Here is a 13,655-nt window from a genome sequence, read left to right as displayed (position 1 = left end):
TTCTACATCCTCTCCCCACCGTTCCTGAGCCTACTCTCCGGATTCCTCAGTTCTTTCCTGGGAAGCATCTCTGTCCTTCTCTTACTAATCTCCACAGTATCCTCAACCCTGCCTTCCCTTGAACAAGTGCTTTGGGCCTTTCCTGGACCAGGCTTTCATCTCTTCCCTGTGTCCCTCTAGCTCCTCATACTCCGTCTCTGTACTCCTCAATTTGATGTTATCCCTCCTAGGAAACTTACACTTTATTAGGCAGTGTCTGCAAACAGTGCCCAAAATGTCAGTGATGGGGATTGGGGAGTACAGTGGCAGGCCCTTTGTCATCCTTCAAACCGTGACATTTATTCACTCACTCATTCATTTATTCTGTCTGAGAGCATGTATTCATTCACCTGGTCAGCTTTACTGATGCTTACTGTATAGTAGACTTTTTCTTAAGTACCTGCAGAGGAACTAAAAAGAGTGTTGAACATTCTTGCCTTTTAGGAGTTTTCAATCTAAGTGGGGAAGTTAAAAATTTACCCAAATACTAAAAATAATTGCAACAGAAGGCGCAATAAGATAAAAAACTTAGGAGTGACATAGACTTGGCTATCATGCATTACAGTCCCCCAAGCAGCTTTTTAAAAATAGGAACTCTTGGGTCCCATCTTTTGAGAGAGACAGATCATGACTAAGTAGAAGAGAGCATTTTTCAGTTTAGGGGAAAACTGGTAAGCCAGTACATACTCAGCTTGTGTGGGAAAGGCTGGGGTGAACCCGCCAGGCTAGCTAGGGGTGGGAAGGCAGAACTGACGAGAGACTGTCAGGTAGTCCCCATTTCTGAACTCCTGATTTCAGCGTGCTGCAGGGCAGTCTTTTATGAAGCATCTCTGTTAATCACGGTCCACTGCCCTTCCCTTCATGCTCATCGCAGTATCCATTTGAGAGGCTAGAAATTACGTGGCATCCAAAGCTGGTAAAGCTCCTAGTGTGTCTGCCAGAGAGGCAGGAGGACCAGCCAGACTTGCCCTGGCTGGCTCACTTTAAATCTCTCTAAAGTAGAATTGTGTTATCTTCCATGTTTTCCCTGGAGGGGGCTACCTGGTGCATTTCAGAATGCATTAGCTTATGCATTCCTGTTCCTGCTGAACCCGCTCACCCCAAATGCAGCTGTTTGCATCGTTGCTATTTTTGTGTTCTGCATCAGATTTCAGCACTCTTATTGGATCACTAGCATATGGTTATTTGTTTATCATTTCTCACTTCCTTTTAAAAAATTCAAGACACTGACCTTTTAGATATCTAATAGTCTTGTCCTTAGATAGGGCTGTTACCTTACATGCATTTGTTCTATATTTTCAGGTTCTTTTTAAAATTTAATTACATCTTTAAAAACAGACTCCTGTGCGATGGGGCAGTATAGGGCTTGTTGTTAGAATGACACCACTTTTGAAGCGGAATCTGAGACACTTTCAGTTGCTTACCCAGGGTCCCCTATCTAGTTAGTGTTCTTCTGACTAGTGTTTTAGATCAACAGATACGTAGCATTTGAGGTGTTGATTCTGAGCAGCCTGGCTCATATTTAAATTCCTATTTGGACCTATTACATTTTATCTACTTAGTTCTTTGGAGACAGCCTTTCTCTGCATTTGTTATATAATTATAATGATCAATTTATATACTCTTATCAGAAATTCCCTGATTTCACCCTGGAACCATATTGGGACAGGATCCATAAAGGACCTCTTCATTTTATGTTTATTTGGAACTATTTCTTTGGGTTAGCATGCCGAAGTAAATCACATCTGACTGAGCTTTTAAGAAGTGATTTTTCAGTTTCAGAAATATTTATGCTTTTAGTATCATCATTTTAAAGGTATAAAAATGGGCTTGTCTGCAAAAGTGTCACTCTGCTGAAGGGAACCACAAGGGAGCAAGAGCAGAACCAGCCTTGTCTCTGGATCCCTGGCTTCTGTGTTCCTACCATTCCCACAAACCCAAGTACATCCTCGAATCCCTGCATATTCACTATAGGGAAAGCTCTGAACACAATAATAAACATGCATTTTCAACCCACTTTTTTTTTTTTTTTAACTCTTTAGTCTTTTGTTATATTTCCAGAAGTATTTTTCTCTTTGCCTTTTCATACTATCCAAATAATCCCTCTCCTTGACAGTCAAGAGTCCAGTGCAGCTTTTAGCTGTTTATGCTATCAGTTCAGTTCAGTTCAGTTCAGTTGCTCAGTTGTGTCCGACTCTTTGTGACCCCATGAATCACAGCACGCCAGGCCTCCCTGTCCATCACCAACTCCCGGAGTTCACCCGGACTCATGTCCATCGAGTCAGTGATGCCATCCAGCCATCTCATCCTCTGTCGTCCCCTTCTCCTCCTGCCCCCAATCCCTCCCAGCATCAGAGTCTTTTCCAATGAGTCACCTCTTCGCATGAGGTGGCCAAAGTACTGGAGTTTCAGCTTCAGCATCATTCCTTCCAAAGAAATCCCAGGGCTGATCTCCTTCAGAATGGACTGGTTGGATCTACTTGCAGTCCAAGGGACTCTCAAGAGTCTTCTCCAACACCACAGTTCAAAAGCATCAATTCTTTAGAGTTCAGCTTTCTTCACAGTCCAACTCTCACATCCATACATGACCTCTGGAAAAACCATAGCCTTGACTATACGGACCTTTGTTGGCAAAGTAATGCCTCTGCTTTTAAATATGCTATCTAGGTTGGTCATGACTTTTCTTCCAAGGAGTAAGTGTCTTTTAATTTCATGGCTGCAGTCACCATCTGCAGTGATTTTGCTATAAAAACATGAAATTAACATATCAGGTAGACTTCACACTTCTCCTTCATGCCCAGATTGATGTAAATCAAATTTTACATTAATTAGACAGAGCACATACATCTTCTGGCCTGTGGAAATTTACAATTTCCACTCACTTGAGTAAAATGCCATAGGGTGTTTTGTTTGTTTCATTATTTAGACATTGAAATTTTTTGAGCTTTGTTTTTTCCTGCATTGCTACCTGATTTATTAGTCTTATTTCTTTTAAAAATTTTTATTCCAAGGTCACTCAGTCTCAAATCCTTTTCTTTTTTTCTATCAAAGTAAAATATTATATATAAATGTTTATTACCATATTGTATTTTTACTATAAAAACCATCAATCACCAAGTATTTTTTATCTATCATTGCATTAGAAAGAAACAATTATATATAATGAAATATGCTGTTGGCAGAATTGTTGTTAGCATTTATCCTAAATTCTATTATTTCAATCAACATTCCTCTCACTAGTTGGTTATTTCACCCAACTCCTCTGACATATGTTAAATTCTGTGACTCTGGAGTAGTCTTTCAAATTAAGGGTTTTAACTCATTAATGGTTCCTAAAATCAGCCTCAAGACAAGGTATGTTTTTTAAAAAATAGGATAGATTAGAAAAGAAACATTGGAGTACATCTCTGGTAGTAAGGGTAAATATCCTTTGACAAAACTTTTGTTGCAATTATATATACTTTGTTTCATACACACACAAGCTTATATTGAAGTCATGGTGTAACATTTTTTCCTTAGTGTAGGTGTCAGTCACAGAAGGTTTAAAAGTCACTTTAAGCATGTAAGAACTGTAGAAATGTTCTTCTGACTCATTGGCTTAAAACCTTACGATTTTTTTTGATATGACCCCAAAAAGTCCATGAGGAGGGTTAAGTGTTACATATGTTTAACAGAAGTGAATATGCAAATAATGTTGTAGAGAACTTATTCAAGTCACCTTTACAAGGTAAAATTAGTAGGTATCTAAACAATATTAGATTTTAAATCTCAAAATGGACCCTGGTTGTGACATAAGTTCCAAGCTCTACATCTCCCTTCTTCGGAGATGATAATCATCCACTTATAGACTGATCTCAGAGACCTCTATGCTTGAATTGTCACCTGGCTATCCCCAAAATGTCTTCAAATTGAGAGCCCCTTTGGGAGGGGAATGTAGCTGGCAGTTCCCAACTCCACTCAGTCATGTCCCCTAACATCACGAAGTTTTCAGGAATCAAAAGGAGCTCTTCCTTAGGAAGAGAGTGAACCAGATCCCCTACTAGATTATGAGTGAGCTCTGTGGGAGCAAGTGCCTTGTGTATTCCTTCACGTACTTCTAGTGTTAACAAGTGTCTGCACAAGGAAGTCCTTCGTTCATGCACTTTATGGCTTTGGTAAACGAGTCCTTCTCTGCAGAGATCCTTTCCCTGACCAAGTCCTTCTGCAAGGTTCACCCTTGTAAATTCATGTTTATTTTTATGTCTTATACTTAACTAATTATTGACAATTCACTTGTTAAGTTTTGTCCCTTTCTCCTCCCAAACCTGTCTTCCTTAGATTTGCAAGTATAGTTGAATATCTCCCTCATCCATTCATATATTTTTTTCAAGTAGTTACCTGAATACCTATTCTTTCTGCTCCTTTCCCTCCAGAACCTCTCAGAAACTATATTATGATAATAAAAAAATTTAGCAAGTCTTTGTGGTGCGACAGAACAGAACAGTCCCTCTTTCTTCCGAGGCAGTGCCTTGAGGTGCCATTTTCTTCTTTGAGCACAGCCTTTGCACTGGGGAATTTTATAAAATGACTCCTTTGAGCTTAAATAAAAGAACAAACTGGAGCTATGATGTAGCATCTCTAGAACTTCTTTAGACTTGTATTTCATTTATATTATCAACTAAAAAGCAGTAAATGGCTTCTTTTTTAATGGAAGTGCTTTGTTGCTTAGAAAACAACAACTGGCCACTGAGCATAACCGGAAACGAGTTCTCCAACACCATTTTACAGAATGGCAGCATTGGCATCGTGCAGAGATCCTAAAGAGAGAACTGGCTGTAACAAAGGAGGAAACCAGGAAGAAAATGAATGAGCTGCTGGAGGCAGCATCACTAGGGAAACTCAGTGCAAACATGTCATCAAGCATCGGTCTGCTTGAGGAGGCAACAGCTATGGAGGATCCACCTAGAAATGGAGAAGTAAGATGTTTTTCCTTTGCTTAGTCTTCCTGCTTATTACATACTTGAATTTAGCTTTGTCCTTGTATAGCCTGGGCTATTCACTTGGTAAAGAGTCCACCTGCATTGCAGGAGACCCCAGTTCAATTCCTGGGTCAGGAAGTTCCCCTGGAGAAGGGATAGGCTACCCACTCCAGGATTCTTGGGCTTCCCTAGTGGCTCAGTGGTAAAGACTCTGCCTGCAGTGTGGGAGACTAGGTTCAATCCCTGGGTTGGTAAGATCCCCTGGAGGAGGGCATGGCAACCCACTCCAATATTTTTGCCTGGAGAATTCCCATCAGAGGAGCCTGACGGGCTATAGTCCTTGGGGTTGCAGAGAGTTGGACACGACTGAGCGATTAAACACAGCACAGTACAGCCTGGACTATGCTGTTGTCAGATTTCCTGGCCTGGGCCGTCTAAAAGGTGAGAGCTGCTGCAGTGAACAAAGGTTGCCTTTCAGTCAGTGTTGACTTTCTTGAAATGAGTCTTCTTTTATAATCACGTATAAACTTTGGAATAGTTGAAATTTGGTAGAGATGTAATATAGACAGGGAATTTAAAACAACTAAGAGAAAAATTCCATCCAAAAAGAGATGTATAAAGCTTTGTTTAGAATTCCTGAACCTCTTATTTGATTATCAGACATTTCTCTTGTAAATGAGCTTGTGATTTATAAGAGGGGAATGTTTAGTTTTAATTTTCCTAATAAGAATTCATATGTATGAGTTCTGGCAATTGGCAGGAGAAAATGACAAAAAGGAAAAAGAAATGAATGTATATACAAAACAGAAATGGATTCACAGAGGAAGAGTAAAAAATAGGAAAAAGAAAAAATAGGCAATAATTCCATCATTTAGAGATAAGCACTTGCCAGGTGGTGCTAGTGGTAAAGAACCTGCCTGCCAATGTACGAGATGCAGGAGACACAGGTTTGATCCCTGGGTCAGGAAGATCCTGGAGGAGGAACCACCTCCTATTGGCAACCCACTCCAGTATTCTTGCCTGGAAAATTCCGTGGACAGAGGAGCCTGGCTGACTACAGTCCATGGGATCATAAAGAATCGGACATGACTGAGAATGCACACACACACCAATAACATGTTGAAGTATATAGCCTGGTCTTTTCTCTATTCAAGCGTATGGAGATTTTTCTCTTTAATGCTATTTAGCTTTTAAATTTTCTTCAGTCAAGTCATTGAGGATATCTAATTTACCATAATACAGGAAAAGGAAGGCCTAGTTGATTTACGATATTTTACTAGTGTCAGGTATATAACACAAGTGATTCAGTTATATATACATATTTTTCATATTATTTTCCACTATAGGTTATTGTACGGAGAAGGCAATGGCACCCCACTCCAGTACTCTTGCCTGGAAAATCCCATGGATGGAGGAGCCTGGTAGGCTACAGTCCATGGGATTGCTAAGAGTCTGACATGACTGAGCGACTTCACTTTCACTTTTCACTTTCCTGCACTGGAGAAGGCAATGACAACCCACTCCAGTGTTCTTGCCTGGAGAATCCCAGGGACAGGGGAGCCTGGTGGGCTGCCGTCTATGGGGTCACACAGAGTCGGACACGACTGAAGCGACTTAGCAGCAGCAGCAGCAGGTTATTGTAAGATAATTGCATATAGTTTCTTGTGGTCTTGTTGATATCTCTTTTATACATAGTAGTTTGTATTCGTTAATCCCCTACTCCTACTTTATCTCTCCCCTTCCCCTTTCCCCTTTGGCAACTGTAAGTTTGTTTTCTATGTCTATGAATCTGTTTCTGTTTTGTGTATACATTCATTTGTATTGTTTTTTAGACTCTATACATAAATGATATCACATAATATTTGTCTTTCTCTGTCTGACTTCAGTTAGTATGGTATTATCTAGGTCCATGTTGCTGCAAACAGCAGTATTTCATTCTTTTTTATGGCCGAGTAATCTTCTGCTGTGTTTATATACATCACTCTTAAACCAATTGTCTGTTGATAGGCACTTGAGTTGTTTCCAAGTCTTGGTTGTTATAAATAGTGTTGCTGTGTTAATTTTTTAAGGAAACTCTGTACTGTTTTCCACAGTGGGTGCACCAGTTTACATTCCCACCAATAGTGTATGAGGATTCCCTTTTCTTCACACCCTCTTCAGCATTTATTATTTGTGGACTTTTTGATGATGGCCACTTTAACCAGTATGAGGTGATAGCTCACTGTGGCTTTGATTTGCATTTCTCTGATAATTAGTGATATTGAGCATCTTTCATGTGCCTGTTGGCCATCTGTATGTCGTCTTTGGAAACATGTCTGTTTAGGTCTTTTGCCAACTTTTTATTGGGTTGTTTGCTTTTTTGATATTGAGGTGAATGCACTGTTGTATATTTTGGATATTAACCCCTTGTCAGTTGCATTGTTTGCAAATATTTTCTTCTATTTAGTGGACTTTTGTTTTGTTGATGGTTTCTTTTGCTGTGCAAAAGCTTTTTAGTTTGAGTAGGATTACTTTTGATTTTATTTCTTTTGATTTGGGAGCCTGATCTAATATAATACAGCTGTGATTTATGTCCAGTTTGCCTATGTTCTCATCTAGGAGTTTTATGATGTCGTGTCTTATATTTAGGTCTTTAAACCATTTTGAGTTTATTTTTATATGTGGTATTCAGAAATATTCTTATTTCACTGATTTACATGAGACTGTCCAGCTTTCCCAATACCACTTGCTGAAGAGACTTTTTTCTCCTTTGTATACTTTTGCCTCCTTGGTTAGAGATTAATCTGCTATAGGTGTGTGAGTTTATTTCTGAGCTCTATATTCTGTGCCAGTACCATGCTGTTTTGATTACTGTAGCTTTGTAGTATAGTCTGAAGTCTGGAAGGGCTATGCCTTCAACTTGATCCTTTTTCCTCAGGACTGCTTTGGCATTTCTGGTTCTTTCATGATTCCATATAAATTTTAGGATTATTTGTTATAGTTCTGTGGAAAATGTCACAAATATTTTGATAGGGATTGCATTTAATCTGTAGATTGCTTTGGGTAGCATGGCTATTTTAATAACATTAATTCTTCCAATTCAAGAGCATGGGATATCTTCCTGTTTCTTTGAATCATCTTCAGTTTCTTTTATCAGTGTTTTGTAGTTTTCAGCATATAGTTTTCAGGCCTTTCACTTCCTTGGTTAAGCTTATTTCTAGGTTTCTTTTTTATGCAGTTTTATTTATTTATTCATTTATTATTGAAGCATAATTGATTTTCAGTGTTGTGCCAAAATGATGCAGTTTTAAATGGAATTTTTTTTTTTTTGCTTTCTCTTTCTGATATTTCATTGTTAGTGTAAAGAAATGCAGCAGATTTAAATATGTTAATCTTATATCTTGCCACTTTACTGAATTCCTTTGCTTTTTTTTTTGGCTGCACTGCACAGTAGGGATGTGTGCACTCCTTGACCAAGGATGGAACCTGTGCCCTGTGTAGTGGAAGTGTGGAGTCCTAACCACTGGACCACCAGAGAAGTCCCCTTACTGGGTTCATTTATTAGTTCTAATAGTTTGCATAGCAAGTCTTTATGGTTTTCTGTATAGAGAATCATGGCTTCTGCAAACAGTGACAGTTTCACCTCTTCTCTTCCAATTTGAATACCTTTTATTTCTCTTTCTTGTTGATTGCTGTGGCTTTCCAATATTATGTTGAATAGCAATGGTGAGAGTGGGCATCCTTGTCTTGTTCCTGAATTTAGTGGGGAGGTTCTCAGCTTTACACAACTGAGCATTATATTGGCTGTGGTTTATCATAAATGACTTTTATTATGTTGAGATATGTTCCTTTATACACACTTTGGTGAGAATATACTTTCTTATGATAATGTGGTCTGTTTTTCTAAAATTATTTTCCACAATGTAATGAGAGTTTTCTGTGTCACTAAATCTACTTCTGCAACAGTAGTTTCCAACTGAGAGTATAACACAGACTCAGACCTACGAAATCAGAATTTCTGGGTGTGGGGCACCATGGTTTTTTTGAAGTTCCACAGGTGAACTTGATGAATAAGCCCTGGTTAAGGACTGTCATTCTGTGCCATTGTGTTTAATGACTGCATGAAACTATCATGGACCACAAGCTAGACTCTTTTCTGTTGCTAGGCATTTAACTTGTTTCTAGTTTACCACTTTTATAAACAAAGCCTTAGTGAACAAGTAGCTAACTAAGTCTTTGCACACATCCATAAGCTTTTACTTCAGATAAATACCTAAAAATAGAATGCACATTTTAAAGACTTTTACCAAATGGCCCTTCCAGGAAGGTTGTTTCAAAGAAGTACCTATTTTCCTGTTTGATACCATATTTGTTATTTTTGCTAAGTTGACAGGTAAAATATTTTTCATGTTACTGTTGCTTCAACATTTGCATTTTTTATTACTATGAGGTTAAGCTGGAGAAAGCAATGGCACCCCACTCCAGTACTGTTGCCTGGAAAATCCCATGGATGGAGGAGCCTGGTAGGCTGCAGTCCATGGGGTCACTAGGAGTCGGACATGACTAAGCGACTTCACTTTCACTTGTCACTTTCATGCATTGGAGGAGATGGCAACCCACTCCAGTGTTCTTGCCTGGAGAATCCCATGGATGGAGAAGCCTGATGGGCTGCGGTCCATGGGGTTGCACAGAGTCAGACACGACTGAGCGACTTCACTTTCACTTTCCACTTTCATGCATTGGAGAAGGAGATGGCAACCCACTCCAGTGTTCTTGCCTGGAGAATCCCATGGATGGAGAAGCCTGGTGGGCTGCGGTCCGTGGGGTTGCACAGAGTCGGACACGACTGAAGCGACTTAGCAGCAGCAGCAGCAAGATTTTTTATATGGACCATTTATATATATATATATACATATATATATGAAAATGAGTATAGAAAAGTTAATAGTGATTTGTCTCATCATACATTTTGTCCATTTTTATCCTTGATTATATATCTTTTTGTTATTTATAGGAACTCTGTTTTTAAGACTATTGATGCTTTTATTATCATTTATTTTGCAATTTTTTTCATTTTGTTATTTGTCTTGATTTATTTGTGGAGTTTGTTATGTATACAGTTAAGTTTCATTTTGTTTTTTAATTGGTCTGTCATATTTGAATTTTTTTCTGGTTGTACATTTATTTTAAATTCTGTGTTCTAAGTATACAATAATTAATCTGTAGGGAAACCTGTTGAACTCATTTTCTTTTTTTTTTTAATTTTTATTTTATATTGGAGTATCGTTGGTTAACAATATTATGTTATTTTCAGGTGTACAGCAAAGTGATTCAGTTATACATAAACATGTATCTGTTCTTTTTCAAATTCTTTTCCCATTTAGGTTTTTATAAGATATTGAGCCAAATTCCATATTCTATACAATAGGTCCTTGTTGGTTATCTATTTAAATATAGCAGTGTGTACATGGTAATCTCAAACTCTCAATATATCCCTCCTTCCACCCTTCCTCCCCGATGAACCATAAGTTTATTCTCTAAGTATACAGTTAAGTTTTTACTAAGTCAATCCTATCAGTTTTTTTTTTTCATAATTGCATTTGGCATGTTTGAAAAGACTTTCGGGAAAGGACCTCTGCCCCCTCACCTCCAACCTGGCCCCTGCACCCTTCTACATAATGCTGTTAAGTACTAAAGTCAAATGTGTGAAGTTAAATTGAGCACTGTATGATCCCCAGCCTTGCTTTGTGTTGTGATTACTGCCAGCAAGTAGGTGGGTTTTAATTTAAGCTTAGTCTCTCTCTGCAGAGGAGGGTCATGAGGGTGCTTTTTTGGATTTATGTAACATTTTGGTCCCTTCCCCTAGGCAACTTAACTGCCTTGATGTTAGTTAGATAATCTTGTTTCCATTGAGACCCAAGAGAATCTTCTATGTAAATAGCTGTATGAAGCCTTTTACATCACAAAGTTCCAGTTATCTTCAAATGGAAGAAGTCAGCAGAAAATCTTTTGTTACCTGCATAAAACAGAAAAATTGCTACATGTGTATATAATTTAGACTCAAGAAAAAGTCTTCAGATCTCTGAAGTCAAGATAAAAGATTTTATCAAGAAAAGATAAAGTTGTAAAAAGTAGAACAAATGAAAATAAAAGGCTGTAATAGATTCTATAGATTACTAGATAAATTCTGATCTTGCCCAGAGTATACAGTATAACATGAACAAATGAATATATAAAATCTATACTTAGATGCTCAGTAATTATACTGTCAGAGGAACATATGTACCATGAACACATACCTTATACCTTGAAATTTTTTTGAAATTATCAGTTAGCTAATAGAGGTGTTTTTCTCTAATTGAGCCAGACTGTTCAGTCCTTTTCTGTTAAGTACAATCTGTACCATTAAGATTTTCTTTCATTCTCTTATTTTCACCTTAAAAAGTTAACGTGATCCAAAAGAAATCTTGTTGCTGTACTCAAGGCTTTTATAGTCTTGCTGGGTTAATAATGCATCATTACCACAAAGTTTAAAAGGGCCTAAAACACATACCTTGCTTGACACTAAATTGCTTAAGCAGGTGTTCTCATGAATAAATGTCCACTGACATTTCTAAAATAGAAGGCTATGTTTTAAAGTATTTTAACATTTCAGAGTTTCCATATATTATATCTTTCTCTTTCGCTGAGTCTATGGAAAATATTTCCATCATCATGAAAATTATCTTTGAGTTCCCAAGTATGGCGCCCTGATGGAGCCAGAAGTTTCTATGATACAAGATAGTTCATAGTATTTTTCTCCTAACACCACTGTGGATGACAGAGTCAAAAACTGATCAGACTTTAGACCATGGAATCAAACTATTCTAGAAGAAACATTTTAACTGTGACATTATTTTAACCAGCATAACTTTTTCTGATTAACGAGTCTGTTTCTTTCTATATAGAATTTGTAATTGAGTACAACACCTAAATCTGTTTAATAAGATTTATGTGATAAAGCCTTAAAAACTATTAAGCTATATGCTAATACAAAATATTATTAGGTAGCATTAGTCTTATATAATGTAGATATTTGCCCAGTGGGCTTGCAAACACTTCCCACAAATAAATTCTTTGGAATAGCTGGAGACAGTATGGTTTAATCCAGGCCTTGATCCTGAAATAGATAAATACCCTGTGATTAATTTATTAGTGGCAAGAGAGACATTAGAAGAACTGTCATTAAAGAGCTGTTATTATTAAAGAGCTATTACTGATTTGTAAAGTTTTTCCTTAGCTGTCAAACATTCTTGAGAAAGAATATATACTTCGCCATAATATTTTCAATTTCCTGCAAAGTGAAAGTGTTAGTTGCTCAGTCGGGTCTGATTATTTGCGACCCCATGGACTGCAGCCCACCAGTCTCCTCTGTCCATGGAATTCTCCAGGCAAGAATACTGGAGTGGGCAGCTATTTCCTTCTCCAGGGGATCTTCCCAACCCAGGAATCAAACCTGGGTGTCCTGCACTGCAGGCAGATTCTTTACCATCTGAGGCACCAGGGAAGCCCATTTCCTGCAAAATTCAGGGTCAGTTCACGCAGATTATATTCCTGGGATGTATATCTGGAGTAATCATGCCCAATTTCTAAATGAACTATCCAAATTAGATATTTATAAGAGCACGTTTTTCTGATCACAAATATCCTGGCCATGGCAGTAGTTCCTGTGATTGTACCCACTCCCACCAGGTTCTGTGGTGAGCAACAGTACACATTCTAAGAGTGACTGACAAGGCTAAGACTGGCAGCCTCTGAGATAGCCAGGTGGGAGCCCAGAGCAGCCGTGGCTGGGGTCAGGGCAGTTGTGCCATTGAACAGAGCGGCGCCGACCTGGGGGAGATAGAGCTCATCAGCACAGTCCTTTAAGTGGATGAGCTACAGCATATTCCTTCTCTCTCAGGTGGCTGCTGTCCCTGCTTTGTGGGAAAAGCCTCCCTCCGGGAGCAGTGGTTGTCTGCCCAGCTGCCACCTCAGAAGACCAACAAAGAGCATCTTGCAGGTTCCCCTCCAAAAGGCCCCTCTGGATACGTCTGACAGTAAGCCACACAAGGGCCCAGGTGATGAGCCCTCCCAACAGCCTGGTAACAAAAAGAAGTTCAGAACCAGTAGCTGGAAAGCAGAACCTGTTTGCATGGGTCATTTCTGCAACCGCCATATCTTCCAGCAGCAGCTTATTGAAAAGCAGAAGAAGAAACTTCAGGAACAGCAGAAAACAATTCTGGAGCTGAAGGAAAACCAGCGGCTGGCAGAGGTTCGGCGGGCAGCAGGGCATACGCACCCACAGAGCTGCCAGCTGTCAAACCCGGGAGAAGATGAATGGGAACGAACCTGCCAAGTGCTTCCAAAGTATGTTCATTGTACTGGAACACTCTCTGGAGTCTTTGTTGTTGTTTTTTTACTTTGTGGTCAAAAGGCTCCTGAATTTTACCCAACATCCAGATTCCATAGTTGCTTGTTGTGCACATGCAAAGCAGAGAGGCCTCATACATTGTGATTGGTATGTGAAAGGTACCAAAAGGTGTTTAAGGCAAGTGGCTGCCTATAAGGATCCAGTTGTATACAGCTAGCAATTGTATTGTAGCTGCCTTTGTCTGAGGACCTGTCACTCTGCCAGTAAAATAGGAAAATGCTTACTTG

At 38.9% G+C, this 13,655-nt stretch overlaps 1 protein-coding gene across 5 annotated transcripts in view; it reads left to right on the top strand.

Annotated features, from left to right (window-relative positions):
• Positions 1-13,655, top strand: part of CCDC191 (coiled-coil domain containing 191) — a 99,279-nt gene that overhangs the window by 44,947 nt on the left and 40,677 nt on the right. For all 5 annotated transcript variants that reach the window (XR_011566353.1, XM_070788288.1, XM_070788289.1 and 2 more), the window contains exons 9-10: positions 4,748-4,994; positions 12,919-13,364. Coding sequence is in view for 4 of the 5 variants with exons in the window: in XM_070788288.1 (XP_070644389.1) it covers positions 4,748-4,994; positions 12,919-13,364 (693 nt within the window). In the remaining variant the exon portion in view is untranslated. The remainder of the gene's footprint in view (positions 1-4,747; positions 4,995-12,918; positions 13,365-13,655) is intronic.

Source organism: Bos indicus, chromosome 1, assembly GCF_029378745.1.
Source record: "Bos indicus isolate NIAB-ARS_2022 breed Sahiwal x Tharparkar chromosome 1, NIAB-ARS_B.indTharparkar_mat_pri_1.0, whole genome shotgun sequence".
Lineage (NCBI taxonomy): Eukaryota > Metazoa > Chordata > Mammalia > Artiodactyla > Bovidae > Bos > Bos indicus.
Note: the sequence above shows the minus strand (reverse complement) of the source record. Positions and strands in the feature narration are given on the sequence as shown.